Raw genomic sequence first — 15,709 nt, 5'->3', positions numbered from 1 at the left:
GGATAAGGGAATGGTTGAATGAATGAAATTAGAGGATAAGGGAATGAGTGAATGAATGAAATTAGTGGATACGGGACTGGCTAATAGAATGAAATTAGTGGATACGGGAATGATTGACTGAATGAAATTAGTGGATAAGGGAATAGTTGAAGGAATGAAACTGATAAGGGAACTACTGGATGATTGAAATGAGTGGGTAAGGTAATTGTTGAATGATTGAAATGAGTGGGTAAGGGAATGGGTGAATAAACGAAATAAGCAAGGGACTTGTTGAATGAATGAAATTAGTGGATATGCGGCTGGTTAAAAAAAAAGAATGAAGTTAATGGATAAAAGAATGGTTGAAATTAGTGGATAAGAGTATAGTTGAATGAATGTTATTAGTGGATAAGGGAGTGGGTGAATAAATTAAATAAGTAAGTAAGGGAATTGTTGAATGAATGAAATTAGTGGATATGGGGCTGGTTAAAAAACAAGTATGAAGTTAATGGATAAGAGAATGGTTGAAATTAGTGGGAAAGAGTATAGTTGAATGAATGATATTAGTGGATAAGCGAACTGTTGGATGATTGAAATGAGTGGGTAAAGTAATTGTTGAATGAATGAATGAAGTTAGTGGATAAGGGAATGGTTGAATGAGTGAAATTAGTGGATAAGGGAATGAGTGAATGAATGAAATTAGTGGATACGGGACTGGTTAATAGAATGAAGTTAATGGTTAAGGGAATGGTTGAATGAGTGAAATTGTGGGTAAGGGAACTGTTGGATGATTGAAATTAGTGGATAAGGGAATGATTGATTGAATGGAATTAGTGGATAAGGGAATGGTTGAATGATTGAAATGAGTGGGTAAGGGAATGGGTGAATAAACGAAATAAGTAAAGGACTTGTTGAATGAATGAAATTAGTGGATAAGGGAGTGGGTGAATAAATTAAATAAGTAAGTAAGGGAATTGTTGAATGAATGAAATTAGTGGATATGGGGCTGGTTAAAAAAAAAGAATGAAGTTAATGGATAAGAGAATGGTTGAAATTAGTGGATAAGAGTATAGTTGAATGAATGATATTAGTGGATAAGGGAACTGTTGGATAATTGAAATGAGTGGATAAAGTGATTGTTGAATGAATGAAATTAGTGGATAAGAGATGATAATGGTTAATCAACAGAATGGAGTTAGTGGGTGGATAACAGAGTGAAATGATGAACAAGTAGTTTGATGCTGAATAAGGATAATTTAAGATCACTTTTATTGAATGCAGTGATTAAAATAAGTTACACTAGAGCATGTTAAAAAATATGAACAATACTTAACTAATGATCTTTAGAAAATTGGCCCACTTTGACTTCTTGCTACTTAACCCGGCATAGAAAAGTCTTAATAAAAAATCTTAAATTTTATTTCTCATGGACATCACATACAGAATGTTTTCGAACTTTACAGTGAATACATTTTTCACACTTCTCATTGAATAATGCATTTGGTCATTTTTAATAGTACAAAAATTTTATGTTTTAAAAAATCTACAGTTGATTTGAAATGTTCAATGTTTGGGGATTGTGATTAGTTATCGTGTCAATAAGAAAAATCAAGAGGACTTTTGCGTTTCACCAGAGAATTGTATGTGATACCAATTTTAATTTCAAATTTTAATATCTATTGTTTTTATGTAGGCCTGTAAGGCTGTAGAAGAATACTTAGCCATGTTCAGTGATTGTCAGGTGTATAAGCAGGTTGAGGCACTTAATCCACCACTAATGAAGTTGAAAGGCCAAGATATGCCTGACAAATCAAAACAAGGTTGACAAAAGGTTGACCAAAAGATAAAAAGATGACAGCACATAATTAATCATTTTTTTATTTAAAATACATTAATCAAACCATCTGCCAACTAGTGAGGTTAAATATTTTCAGAGACATCATAAAAAATGAGTATATTACAAAACTAAAAAAAAATAAATATATTTATTTTAAAGGCACAAATAGGACTAAGCCCATTACATGTACATATAGTAGAAATAATCGTAGCTTTACAAACATAGTAAAATAATGATAATAGCAATAATAATAAAACATTTAATAAAATATACAAAACAATAATGGCAATAATATATCCTTTAAAATATTAATTAGTTATAGTTGAATGATGAAACCACATTACGAAAGAAAAGCAGAAAGAGAAAAACGATAAAAAGGAACAGGAAAAAGAAAAAGAAGAGGAAAGAAAAGGTGATGCTTCATGTCGTTTATAAAATCTAATGTCTGGATCTAAAAAAGCCAGCTAGGAAGCAGAACATACTTCCCAGAGAAGCAAATTCCATAGTCGACCCTGAAACTCTGAAGGATAAGACTGAAGTCTTAGAGGAGCATAGAAGGCTTGGGATATGATTGGAGCATTTGGATAAGGAATTTGGGAATAAACTATATATTATAAATAGTTAATATTTGGCTCCATTACTTTTAAATTTATACCAAAAGTGTATTTATGTTTTTCTTTCTGTACTTTTGTCTCTCTTTTACAGGGCGTCTTTGAAAGCTTGTTTAGATAAAGTTGCCATTTTAATCTAGGTGTGAAACAGAGTTTTTGAGAAATTATTATTTGGAGATCGTGACATGCGGTCTGGTTTGACGTAGGTTTAAAAAAACATTTTCTTTATCGTGCCAACGTTTCGATCTTTACTGAGATCATCTTCAGGGCCTGGGATTTATAAACATTGTTTAAATTTTACAAATACATGTTTTGAAAAAAAATGAATTTATACAATGCTAAAAATTTTAGATTCAATCAAAGTATTTGTACTCACTTTTTGAATAATAATTATACAAAGAGTGAGATCTTTCAGATTTTAGAAAAAAAAAGCAAGTTGATTGATGAAATACAGAAACTTTTTCTAATCAGTTTATGTACTTTTATGAGTTGTAGGTAAGGATTTCTATAATAAAAGACTTAAATATTTTTACAAAAAGTTAAATTTGACCGGGTAAAACTGGTTTGGGTGCCCGGTCACAGATGGCAGTCCATCTGTGACTGGAATGTGGTAGCTCCTTGCTTTTCCAGCGGTCCTGTTCCTCAGGATCCCGGCAAAGCGAGTTGTTGGAATCTTTCGAATACCACGGATCCCCCCCCCCCGGAGAGCGCCTTTTTTCACCGACAGACATTATTGACCCAATTGCAGAGAAAAATAAATTCCTTTGGATTTTTAAAAAAACATTTTAAAACCCTGGATAACTTTTTTTTTAAATTTCAGCATAAATAAATTTATAATTTTTTAATATAATTAACATCGAACACATACAATTATAAACTTTAGGTAAATGTTTGCCTATTTATTTGAATCATTTACATATCAACAATGATGTAACAAAAAGCTAAAATTTCACATTTGAACATTGTATCTTTGACTATTAAACATTAGAAAAATTCAACAAGAAAAATAACAAAACAAAATTTCATTTTAGTCTGCTTATCCACTTTTTTTTAATCAGGAGATTTTTTCGTTTTCTTAAAGTTCCTAACGTCCATTGGTTTTTAAATTGGCCAGTTTACAGGCGGAAAAATAGAGTTAGTCATGTTCAATGATTGTCAGGGTTATAAGCAGGTCGAGTCACCCTTTCCCGGACATCGCCACATTCAGCTGTTTTGACAATTTTGCCTATTAATTTGAATCTTAAAGGATAAATTTTAATGTAAGAAATGGAACAAAATTCTCAGGAATTTTCTTTTCTGCCTATAAGAACTAAAAAGGAAATGATGTTTGTAGATCGACCTGCAGATAATCAATGTAGAGTTCAAATCTTCTTTAAGGTCTTTACTAGGTGAAAGAAAGACAAAAGTGTTGGGATCACCAAGCTTTCGGCAACATTATGTTGCCATCATCAGGGCCTATTTATTAAGAAAACATATACATAATTATTATAAATTTAACAATCAACAATTAAAACAATAATTTATATTATTTATGTATATTTTTTCTTAGTAAATAGGCCCTGATGATGGCAACATAATGTTGCCGAAAGCTTGGAGATCCCAACACTTTTGTCTTTCTTTCACCTAGTAAAGACCTTAAAGAAGATTTGAACTCTACATTGAACTAAAAAGGATTCGCAATGAAATAGAAGAAAACTGCCGAATAATTCTTTATATAATAAAAATTATCGCATAAAGATGTATACATTTTTTAATAGTTCAAAAAAATAGTTCAAACGATTGTATTATCTTAAATCAGGTCAATTCAGCAAGTCGCCGAAGATTGCCAATTGGCGGGGTGTTAGATTGAGAAATACAGCAAAAACCTACAGAAAAAAAATTAAAATAAAAATAAAAAACATACGATATAAATAGGTTTACAAAAATACTGGAAAGCCGGCAGATAAAGTATATAAACGAAAAAGTCATGTTTTGAAACTTTTACAAGTTCTCTTCTGGGAGTTAAATTTTATATTAAATATATTTGTTTACGTGGAACAACCTGCGTATATCTTCTACTCGTCCTTATTTAATTTTGCATTGTAAATTTTCCCCCAAGGAAACGAATAGTTTATTGTCCTTGGTGGATCAAACCTTGTAAACATCCTGCAGGCTTGTTTGACTTGACCCTTTTTTTGTATTTAATTTCCTTCCAAGATGATATATAATTATAGAGTATTATATAATTAAAAAAAAAAAAAACGCAACTTTTAGAAATATCCTCGCATCGAATATAAAATTTCGCAAAGAAATCCTCATGGAAAAATGTTTGTGTTTAGGAGAAAGGTAAAAATTGTATAAATATGTATTAATAATTTTTTTAGTTTTAGAGCCGGCAAACTGCCATTAATCATCGCCAGCCCTCTCTTTCTCAGATTTGCATCTCTTTTCTTATTTTTATCGCGTTTTAAATCAACTGATTTCTTTTACTTTTCTCCAGCCAACTTATGATGTTTTCAGATGTAACGGTAACCATCTCTCTCATTCTCTCTCTCTCTCTCACTCTCTCTCTCTCTCTCTCTCTCTCTCTCTCTCTCTCTCTCTCGGTTTGTCTGATAATTTTTCCCTTTTTGTGCCTTTTTCTTTTCTCTTTACCTTCATTTTACAGTGTATTTTCTTTATATCATACTGTATTCACTGTTTTCCCATCTCTTTCTCACTCAGTAAGTCTTTCCTCCCTTTCCCTCCCCTTCTGTTTCACTCAGTTTAACGCTCCCTCTCTCTTCCACCCTTTTTTTTGTACTTTTGCTACTACTTACTTTTGTACTTGTCTGCCTCTCTCTCTCACTCCCTCTCTCTCTCTTTCTCTTTCTCTCTCTCTTTCTCATGCTCACTCATTCTTTTACTTTTGCTAGCCCTCCTCTTTCAATCACACTCACTTTATCTACTTATATACAGGGTGAATTGCTACTCGTGCTACAAACTTCTCCAGTAGATTCTTCACCCTAAAATGAACAAAAAAGTTCATATTGTCCATGGTCNGAGAATCGGACCATGGACAATATGAACTTTTTTGTTCATTTTAGGGTGAAGAATCTACTGGAGAAGTTTGTAGCACGAGTAGCAATTCACCCTGTATTTCACTCATTCAGCTTTGGGCTTAATTCCATTTTTTCAACTTTTTCTTATTTCTTACGATTATTTTTTTTCATCTGTGGTAATTGGGGATAAGCTCATTCATTCACACTAACAAATTAGATTCATACTACCACAGAGTACTCGATATTCCTCGGGCTAATTGGAGATAAGCGTCTATATTCACGCTAATAAATTGCATCACACATTCCGTCACTCACTCTTGGGTAGCCAAGAGAAATCGATATTTAGGGAGAAATGAAGATAAGCCCCTTCATTCACACTAACAAATTACATTCATACTACCCCAGAGTACTCGATATTCCTCGGCGTAATTGGAGATAAGCCTCTATATTCACGCTAATAAATTGCATCACACATTCCAACACACACTCTTGGGTAGCCAAGAGAAGTCGATATTCAGGGAGAAAGTGAAGATAAGCCCCATTCATTGACACTAATGAATTACATTCACACGTTTATTCAACTCCCCCAGAATATTCGATTTTTCTCTGGGTAATTGGAGATACGCTCCCCATTCACGCTAATAAATTACAATCACATACCCAACTTCGTTCATATTACCCCTGAGTACTCGATATTATTGGAGTCTCGAGCTGATTGGAGACAAATCTCTATAGTCACGCTAATAAATTGCATCACACTACCCATGAGAAGTTGATATTCCAAGGAGAAAATGAAGATAAGACCCTTTATTCACAGAAATAAATTACATTCACACATTTGTTCAAACTCGATATTCCTCGGCGAAATTGGAGATAAGCCTAATATTCACGCTAATACATTGCATCACACATTCGATCACACTATCCAAGAAAAGACGATATTCCATGGTAGCAAATGAGAGCGTCCATTCACGCTAATAAATTTCATTCACACGTCTTCATTCATACTACCCCAGAGTACTCGATATCCATCGGGCTAATTGGGGGATAAGTCTCCCATCTCTAACATTCTCGCTAATACAGTGCAACACAATCAATCACATTACACGGGAAAAGTCGATATTCCAAGGGAGAAATCGTTCACATAAATAGGGTGCATTCACACGTGTTTTCAAACTCTGCTAGAGTACTCGATATTCCTCCGGGTAATTGGAGATATGCCACTCCATTCACGCTAATAAATCACATTCACCCACCAGACTTCGTTTATGCTACGACAGAGTGCTCGATATTTCCGATATTACAAATGAATGTTTATTGCTTAGTTGATTATAAAATGGAATCGAATAAATTGTCTGATTATATTAAGAAGAAAATAACGATTATGCCCATCCTGGGCCATATTTCATCTTTTATTTTAGTAATGAATCGCCAAGAATCAACGAGCAAGAAGACATTTTCATTTAAGAAAAAAAAAAGTTCCATGGATTTTAAGCCTTTTTTATTAATTGTAGGCCAACGAGATTCTTTATCCTTCTGGCAAATCCGTGCACTCTTTTTTTCTTCTACTTCGTTTTCTTCTCGTACTGCGATATCACATGAATTTTAATTCATGAATTAGCAGTCATTATTTGTGGAGGGGATGAATGCAGTCATTCGGTCTCGCAGGCCAGAAAGAATCCGATTCACAGCGAGACTGGACGAGGCGATGGTCAAGCAAATTCGAAGCTCTTTCACGGCCATCGTCACCTTTACAAGAAGGTGCTTCAGGTGCGTCTAAAAAAATTTTTTAGTGCCGATTTTTCTTTTAAAAATTAACAAGAAAACAGTTAAAAACATTAAGGATTAAAAACAATTGTTTATTATTAATTTTGAACGTTTGAAAACTGCAATTTATCCGATTTTAAAACATATCCGAAACCAAATTTGATACATAGATTTTATTGGGTTTCTACGTGTATAGATGGTTCCTGCAGATTATTTATTATCAATAACGTTTATTTTAGTAATTTTGCATAATAAAAATAGGCCCTTTGATTGAAAATATCTATAATTTTTAAACAGTAAAGTAAAGAAAAACTTTCGTCGAGAATTTACTCTTTTCTATTTATGTACATAGTAAATAACTATAGGTAAAAATAACGTTTTAATAGTAAAGAACCCAACTGAAATAGTCAATTTTTCAACTGTCAAACGAGAGGAACAATAAATGATTGAAATAGGTTAAAAATAAGGGCAAAAAAGATCACAAGGTCTGTTAATACTTTAAGGAAAATCTATAAATGTTCAGATTATACATGGATACATTCGGAAATAAATTTATTTTTCCGAAAACAACTCATTTTTTGATACAACAACACGTGAAGCCCTAGAACTTTACACTTTTCATCACTTTGACCAAATATCAAAAGCTGTGCATTGATTGTAAAAATAAAAAAAAATACGCTAAAACAAATATAAGTATAAATATTATACAAATATAATAAATAGAAAACCTATCTATAAAATCTATATAAATAGAAAACCTTGTTCAGCTTGAATCTCAATAAAAATTAAATTTCCGTTTTTGATTAAAAAATGACGTTTTAAGCCAGTAAAAAATATTTATTTTTAATTAATTTATTTGCAATAAAAATGGAATGACCAAATTGCAATTTTTAAATAATTAAGTAACTTAGTTATTGTTACAAAATTAGCTTTAGAAAAAGTTTAAAATTAGTAGTGAGTAACTTTTCTCTAAATAAAAATCAATTTGTCACTAAATTAATCTTTATTGCAAAAAGAATTAAAAAATAAATGAAATAAAATAATAATCCATACATGTTTAGAGGTCCTAATTGACAATATTAATTATCGGCCTAAGATAAAAAGGAATAATTAATTGAAATAAAATAATAATAATATTCTAATTTAACAGTCTGTAACTGATCTTCTATGTTTCTGGATAGGAAGCAGGTCAGATCTTCAAAATTGCTTCCAAAAATTGTGAAAGAAAAAAAATGTTAATTGTGACCATCTAGATTGGACTTATCTCCCATAAATCATAGCAGATGTTTTCCACAGGGCAAACGTTTTATCTAATCAGACCGAATCAGGCGCATTAGAAAATTTCAAATATATAAAATAAAAAAAGATATTTAAAATATAAATTCGACGCTTTTGACAAAACGAGTGAACGACAAAAGTGAATTGTTAGAAATTAAGCTTGTACAATTAGATTACGCAATGAAGCCCCTTATCATTTATCGCTTAAGATAATTTCTTCATTATTCCATATTTCTGGCTTAAAAGAGCTGTGGCAAATACAAAACATCTGAATCCTGCCATAAAATGAAAATTGAATAAGTTGTTAAATTACTTGTGCTAATTGGCCCTTTACGCTGACGATGTTTTATTATATGTCCTGGAGACTAAGCTCTATTGTAAAGCAATTAAACCTTGTACTAAAAAAAATTGAATTCTGTAATAGGTGGAAATTAACAATGAAAATCAAGGCTATCCTTTTACAAAAGAATGCCACTCCTCAATAAACAGATAACTATATGGGATACTACCATTCCATGAACCAATAAGCTAAAATACCTTGGTGTTCTGCTAGATAGCAAACTTAATTTTACAGATCTCTTTAAAAAACTAAAAATTAAAAAGGTAAACTAGCGATTAAAACTCTCTTTTCACTAGGGGATCAAAGTTAAGTGTAAATAATAAAATCTCTGAAACAGTCTGACCAATGCTCTATGCGTGCCCACCTTGGAATCTCACTTGTGCAATAGACATTAAAAAGACTACAGGGTATCCATAATAATTTGTAAGGCTTGTAAGGCTACCTCTCTTGATGGCGCACAAACCTTCTGACTGTCCTCCAAGTATCTACTGGAATTCCATGGCTCAAAGAAGTAATCCTGCAAGGCACACTTAAGTTCTTTAAAGTTCCAAAAAGCCCTAATTCCATATGAAGAGCTATAGGTACACAGGAGTAAACTGTAAGCACAGAAGGGTGAACAACCGTTAATATCTCAATAGCAACATTTTTCACAACCTCTCTCATTCTATATTGTGAGATTTCCTCCCGTGGTCTGTGGGATGATAAACCTACTGTTTGATAGTTAACTATCTTGGTCTGCCTATTTTGCTGATTTTTGTTGAACCAGACACATTCAAGCATTTCGCCTTCTTCAGTGTTTTGGCGATATTTTTCCCCCATCCATCCGTCCAATTTTTGTATATAATTTATTATTTAATAAATACAAATAGTTACACAAAGGTATTTATTTATTGTGTAATTACATTAAGAATTAATTCAGAAATTCAGAGCTTTGTGGATTTTTTTGCATGATAATTTTTCCAACAAATTATAAACACTGCAATAAATCAAAAATTTAATTTATGTGAAATTAAATTTTCATATGCACTGCTTACATCTGACAGATCAAGGATAGGCCTAATAAAATGATCGATAAAGACCAAATTACAGGTTCATCACCTAACATTTCACAAGGAGAAATCACATTATTGTGTTGTTTTATCAATTACAAATTAAATTATTTATTTCTATAGAAAAATATAAAGTAATTTGATTAAAAATTGTACACATAGTACTTTAATTTAAAAACACAGAAGGAAAAGTTCAGTAAATGACAATAGAATTGTTTTATTATTTACGCTTGCTTGGTGGTATATTTTAAAATTGATCACTCGATGATTTAATTTATTGCATTCTGAATTGAACTAAGTTATTATAATCTAAAATTTACAATTCATTAAAAAAAAAAACCTGTTGAATGAAGACAACACGATTATGAACCTAAAATTTTTAACATTAACAATCGACCAAATTTGGTATTTAAATAAAAAGTATCAAGTTATTTTAATTAAATTATTAATCATTGTCTCAGAACAATTGGCCATTGTTTTAAAATATGCCAATTGGAAATGACAATAATTTTTTTTCCAGCTGTGTTTCTTTTACCACAAGCCAAATATAGTATTCTAGAAGATGGTTGATCACCGTAGTGTACATAGATACATATATAAAAAAATGAATTTTTTTAACTTTCAGTTCTCTGTCATATTACCATTATGAGGGAAGTGAGCCGTTGAGGCCGTTAACAATTGGCCAATTATTGGACAATGCTGCTGAAAAATGGCCGGACCGGATAGCTGTGTCGTCCAAACATGAAAATGTCACTTTAACGTATTCTCAGCTGCGAGACAAGGTTCTGCTGAATTACGGTGGTAACTGTGAAATTATGAAATATGCATTCCAAATCGGAACAATATAAAACTAATTTCGACTTCAAATATTCTAATTTAGTTATTAGATGTAATTTAAAAAAATATTTTATAGATTAAAAAAAAATGTTTTACATTTAAACGCACAGGCTAATCAACTAGCAGCAAGCTTTCTGAAGCTGGGATTAAAGCCGGGAGACAGGATCGGAGCATTGGGGACGAATTCAATCAATTGGTTTCTCACACTTCATGCAGCAGCAAAAGCTGGACTCATTTTGGTAAAAATTATACTTCAATAACTAATTTTTAAAAAATCAAAAAACAAATTTAATTACACTGAAATAAATTTTTAAAGAATAACATTTCTTTACCAATATGTTGTTTGTTAAATAATAACAGTGGGCAATTTTAGGCTGGCATAAATCCTCTCTACAGGCCGAATGAACTGAAGTATACTTTTAATAAAGCAGGCCTGCGTGCTGTCGTTACCGATGTGTCTTTCAAATCACAAAACTTCTACAAGATGCTTTCTGAAATTTCGCCTTCTATCGCACAGACGCCACCGGCCTGCCAGTTGAAAACAGCTCAACTGCCCGAACTCGAATTTTTGATTGTCAATTCGGATGAACAACTTCCGTAAGTTCGACTAATGGTTAAATTACTAAAAATTTTAATATTTAATGATGTTAAAATTATTAAATATTTGTCCATCTAGTCAAAATAGATCATTTTTAATATATATACAGCTTAATAAAAAATAATTGTAAGATGTAAAAGTTTATGATACCTGACATTTCTAAAAGTGATGCTGACATCACAACTGTAGCTTACATCCAAGAGGATGACATAAAAAGTGCGTACAGACTCTTAGTACAAATGAAATAAAATCTGACCTAAAATAGTCATAATAAAATCCTAAAAAGGATAAAGTTAAATAAGATGGTTAAAAAAAGTTTGATAAAATAATTGAAAGAAATCTTGACAAACTCTTTCAAATAAAAATAACAAGAAATGTTTGAAAGGATGTAAAAGCTTTTTATAGTATGTAGATGTATGCAAGAGCCAACAGCATAAATTTTAACATAATGGAACCCTAGGTCTAGGCCCCACACCATCAAGTTTCCAAGCTAGGATCCATGTAATAGAATTCTGTGCATAAGAAATATGTAAAAAGCCGTGAAAAGGTGCACAAATTTGACATACAGATTTGCACAGCCTCTTCGGAAAAGTGATACTAACACCTAGAGAAATTAGCAACAAAGGAACCTTGGAAAATGCTCAACTACATCAAAAGGTAATGCACTTTCCAGTTGAAGTGCATACTATTGTGATGATTTAAATAGAAATATTCAAAATTTTGGTTAAACAACAGGTTTGATGGTAGGAAAAATTTGCCCATTGTTCTTGTGTTTATTATTATTACATCTAGCTTTGTTCTCAGATAAGAGATGACTGTTTTGCAAGACTAAACATTGCATTTGTTAAATTTACAATCCAGAAGAGAAAAAACTGAAATTCTTTTTTCTATAAAAAAAAGTTTGAAAATGCACTGTAACAAAATTTTCTTGATTTCCTTTTTACAGCGGAACTTACAGATTTAAAGATGTGGAAGGATTGGCGGATAATTTAGACCAATTTTACCAAGTCAGTAGAAACATTCAGCCAGACGAAGCTGGAAATATTCAGTACACATCGGTAATGATGTAACATTAATGATTGACCGAAATAACGAATAAAATATTATTTTTTTAGGGCACAACAGGCTATCCGAAGGCTGCAACTCTTACCCATTTCGGTATGGTAAACAATGCTCATTTCTTTGGTAAACGATGCGGACTTCATGAACAGGTTTTTTTTTGTTTTTTTTTTTTTAATTAAAGATCTTTGATTGTTTAAATAAAATTGTAAGTGAATTTTGAATGACAACTTTTAGCATCATATAGTGTGCCTTCAAGTTCCTCTTTTCCATGTTTTTGGATCTGTACTTGGGGTAGTCACAGCAACTGATTTTGGTTCAACGTTAATATTCCCTGGTCCACATTTCTCAGCGAATTACACAATACAGACTCTTAAAACAGAAAGGTAAAACCCATCTTTCTCTGAGAAATTTTTTTTATAAAAAAACAATAATAATAATAAATCCAACAGGTGTACTGCAATATACGGAACACCAACAATGTACACTGATGTGTGCAGAAGCATTAAAGAAATGTTGGAAGGCAGCGCCGATTTGCAGAAAGGCTTAAAAAACTTTTCAGTCGCCGTGAGTGGCGGAGCTCTCTGTACTCCGCAGCTTTTCAAGGATATATCATATTGTTTCAATACAAAAAACATCCAGGTGGATAGATAAAAAAATAATTAAATAAATAAAAAAATAATTTTTTTTTTAATTTTTAGTCAGCTTATGGCATGTCAGAAATGAGCCCGATAACGTTCACCAATACTTACAATGACACATTCGAACAAAGAACGGAAACGGTCGGCAAAGTGGCAGAACACACTGAGGTATTCAAAATATGTTTATAGTATTCTGGTAAACATTTTGATATTTTGCCTTTTTTTTTTTTTTTCAATGCCTCATCTTGCTTATTTCTCTGACAAAAGATGATTTATTTAAACCAACAGTTTATCTCCCTTTTTATTGATTGCAAGTTGATTATCTATCAGCTAAGGTTTATCGCCCCACAGACCTCAAGGAGAAATCTTAAAATATACATTTTATTGTCTTTTAATCTTTTTTATTGCATGAAATTAAATAATTTATAAAAAGGCTAAATTAGAAATATGATTTTTTTTTTTTACATTGTTACATAAGGATATTTTCGTTGAGGTTAATTTTACATTGAACTAGTGCTCTCTCCCTAATCCACAAACTTTTGAACTCCAAACATTCTAGTAATGTCAACTGGAAAAAAAATTCAAGAGTGAGGTTTTACAAGAAATACTGGGAGAGAATGAGTGAATGAGAGAGAGAAAGAGAGAGAGAAGAAAGGTGGAGGTAGATAGATAGAAAAAGGAAAGAAAGAATGTGGGAGAGAAAAAAGAGAGTGAGTGAAAAGAATGAATAGAGAGTGAGAGAGAGAGTGAGAGGGGGAGAGAGAGAGTGAGAGGGGGAGAGAGAGAGTGAGAGGGAGAGAGAGAGTGAGAGAGAAGAAAGGTGGAGGTAGATAGATAGAAAAAGGAAAGAAAGAGTGTGGGAGAGAAAAAAGAGAGTGAGTGAAAAGAATGAATGAGAGAGAATGAGAGAGCACAAGAGGGGGAGGGCGGGGGAGAGAGAGAGCGCGAGAGGGGGAGGGCGGGAGAGAGTGAGAGGGGAAGACAGTGGAGAAGAGAGAGCGAGTGAAAGGGGAGAGGGGGAAGAGAGAGAGCACGAGAGGGGGTGGGCAGGAGAGAGAGAGCGTGAGAAAGGGGAGAGAGCACGAGAGGGGGTGGACGGGAGTGAGGGAGAGGGGAAGAGAGAGAAAGAGAGTGGAGAAGAGAGAGAGAGAGAGCGCGAAGGAGAAATAGGAAGATAGTGGATCTCTCATAACCTTTCTCTATCTCTCTCTCTATGTAACTCTAGAAAGATTAACAGTTTATATGTATTCTAATAGGTTTAAAGTTGTTGTAAGCAATAATAATGAAGTTTTATGTTGAAATTATGCTTTTGTATATATATATATGCACGTATTTTTTAACACCTTCTGTAATCCTAATAGTCCCCTACAGCGATTTGGTCCTCAAACACTGAGCATTTACAGTAGTGAATGATGACACAATGACATCAACATTCTGTTAAAAGCTCATTTAATTCAATCTCTACTTGTGTAGGTCAAGGTTGTGGACTCAAATGGTAAGATGGTACCGTTTGGAACCCCAGGCGAAGTTTGGTTCCGTAGCTATTCCTTGATGCTCGGATACTGGAGGGACGAGGAGAAAACCAAAGAAAACATCACACCTTGTCGATGGATGAAATCAGGGTAATTTACATCAAGGAGAAGATCTAAATATTTTGTATAAACAATACTGGATTTTTTTTAGAGACCTCATGATATTGACCGAAAACGGATACGGGAGAGTAGTCGGCCGGATTAAAGATATCATAATCAAAAGCGGAGAAAATATAGTGCCTCTTGAAATAGAGCAGTACCTTCAGAAACACCCTAAAATTCTAGAAGCGCAGGTAAATTCTTATTGTAGATGCAATATTTTTTTTTGTATGTATATATATTTTCCATTAGGTGTACGGCTGTTACGATGAGCGTCTCGGAGAAGATGTCTGTGCAAGTATTCAGCTTCATCGTGGCAGCACGATGACAGTGCAGGAGGTGAAAGACTTCTGTAAAGACAAGGTAAAATATTAAATTAATTCAATATAAATAATAAATATGATTTTTCTATTACTTTTTTTTTCTTTTGCAATTTGTTTAGATTGCAAAATACAAGATTCCAACGCACATTCGATTCGTCGACAATTTCCCAAAAACGGCCTCGGGGAAAATTAAGAAAAACGAACTCAAAGATATGATAAATAAGGAATTATCAGAGAAAAAAGTGAGAAGATAAGGGATAATTAAACATCCTAATTAATCAATTATATATTTTTTGACCAATGTAACCAATTTAGCGTGTTCAAATTCCAGATTTTTCTTTCTAAAAAATATAATTTCATAAGATTATATATTTATTAAAAGTTTGGTCAGATAATAACGTTTTTATAAGTGAGATCATAAAACAATAAAATATATGATCCTATGTGATAATGTTTACAAAGTGGATAATCCATTCAAATTACTCCAGGCAATCAGTATTTGTTTTTATTTACATATTATATTGAATGTATTAAAAATTGAAAAAGATATATCACATGTGTATAATATAACAAATTTAATTCATAATTGAAATCAATTGTATTTTATTAAAACTTAATAAATTATGTGACATCATTTGTTTTTTAATTTAATTGACATACTGTTTTTTAAAAATAATTTTTATTATTATTATAAATAAGAAAAATAAAAAGGAAGATCTCAGAAATTTATAAATTTATG

The 15,709-nt window shown here is 32.2% G+C and overlaps 1 protein-coding gene across 1 annotated transcript; it reads left to right on the top strand.

Moving 5' to 3' along the window:
* The first annotated feature begins 7,074 nt into the window (after positions 1-7,074).
* On the top strand, positions 7,075-15,602 carry LOC106664881 (acyl-CoA synthetase family member 2, mitochondrial). The gene is made up of 13 exons (XM_014390936.2): positions 7,075-7,217; positions 10,507-10,663; positions 10,829-10,957; positions 11,092-11,315; positions 12,263-12,374; positions 12,432-12,527; positions 12,613-12,761; positions 12,828-13,017; positions 13,077-13,184; positions 14,490-14,638; positions 14,700-14,841; positions 14,900-15,010; positions 15,090-15,602. Exons 1-13 carry the CDS (start codon positions 7,090-7,092, stop codon positions 15,222-15,224), a joined length of 1,830 nt encoding a protein of 609 aa, XP_014246422.2. The 5' UTR covers positions 7,075-7,089; the 3' UTR covers positions 15,225-15,602.
* The last annotated feature ends 107 nt before the right edge of the window (positions 15,603-15,709 follow it).

This window comes from Cimex lectularius, unplaced genomic scaffold (assembly GCF_000648675.2).
Source record: "Cimex lectularius strain Harlan isolate CLEC.00 unplaced genomic scaffold, Clec_2.1 scaffold137, whole genome shotgun sequence".
In the NCBI taxonomy this organism is placed as follows: domain Eukaryota; kingdom Metazoa; phylum Arthropoda; class Insecta; order Hemiptera; family Cimicidae; genus Cimex; species Cimex lectularius.
Note: the sequence above shows the minus strand (reverse complement) of the source record. Positions and strands in the feature narration are given on the sequence as shown.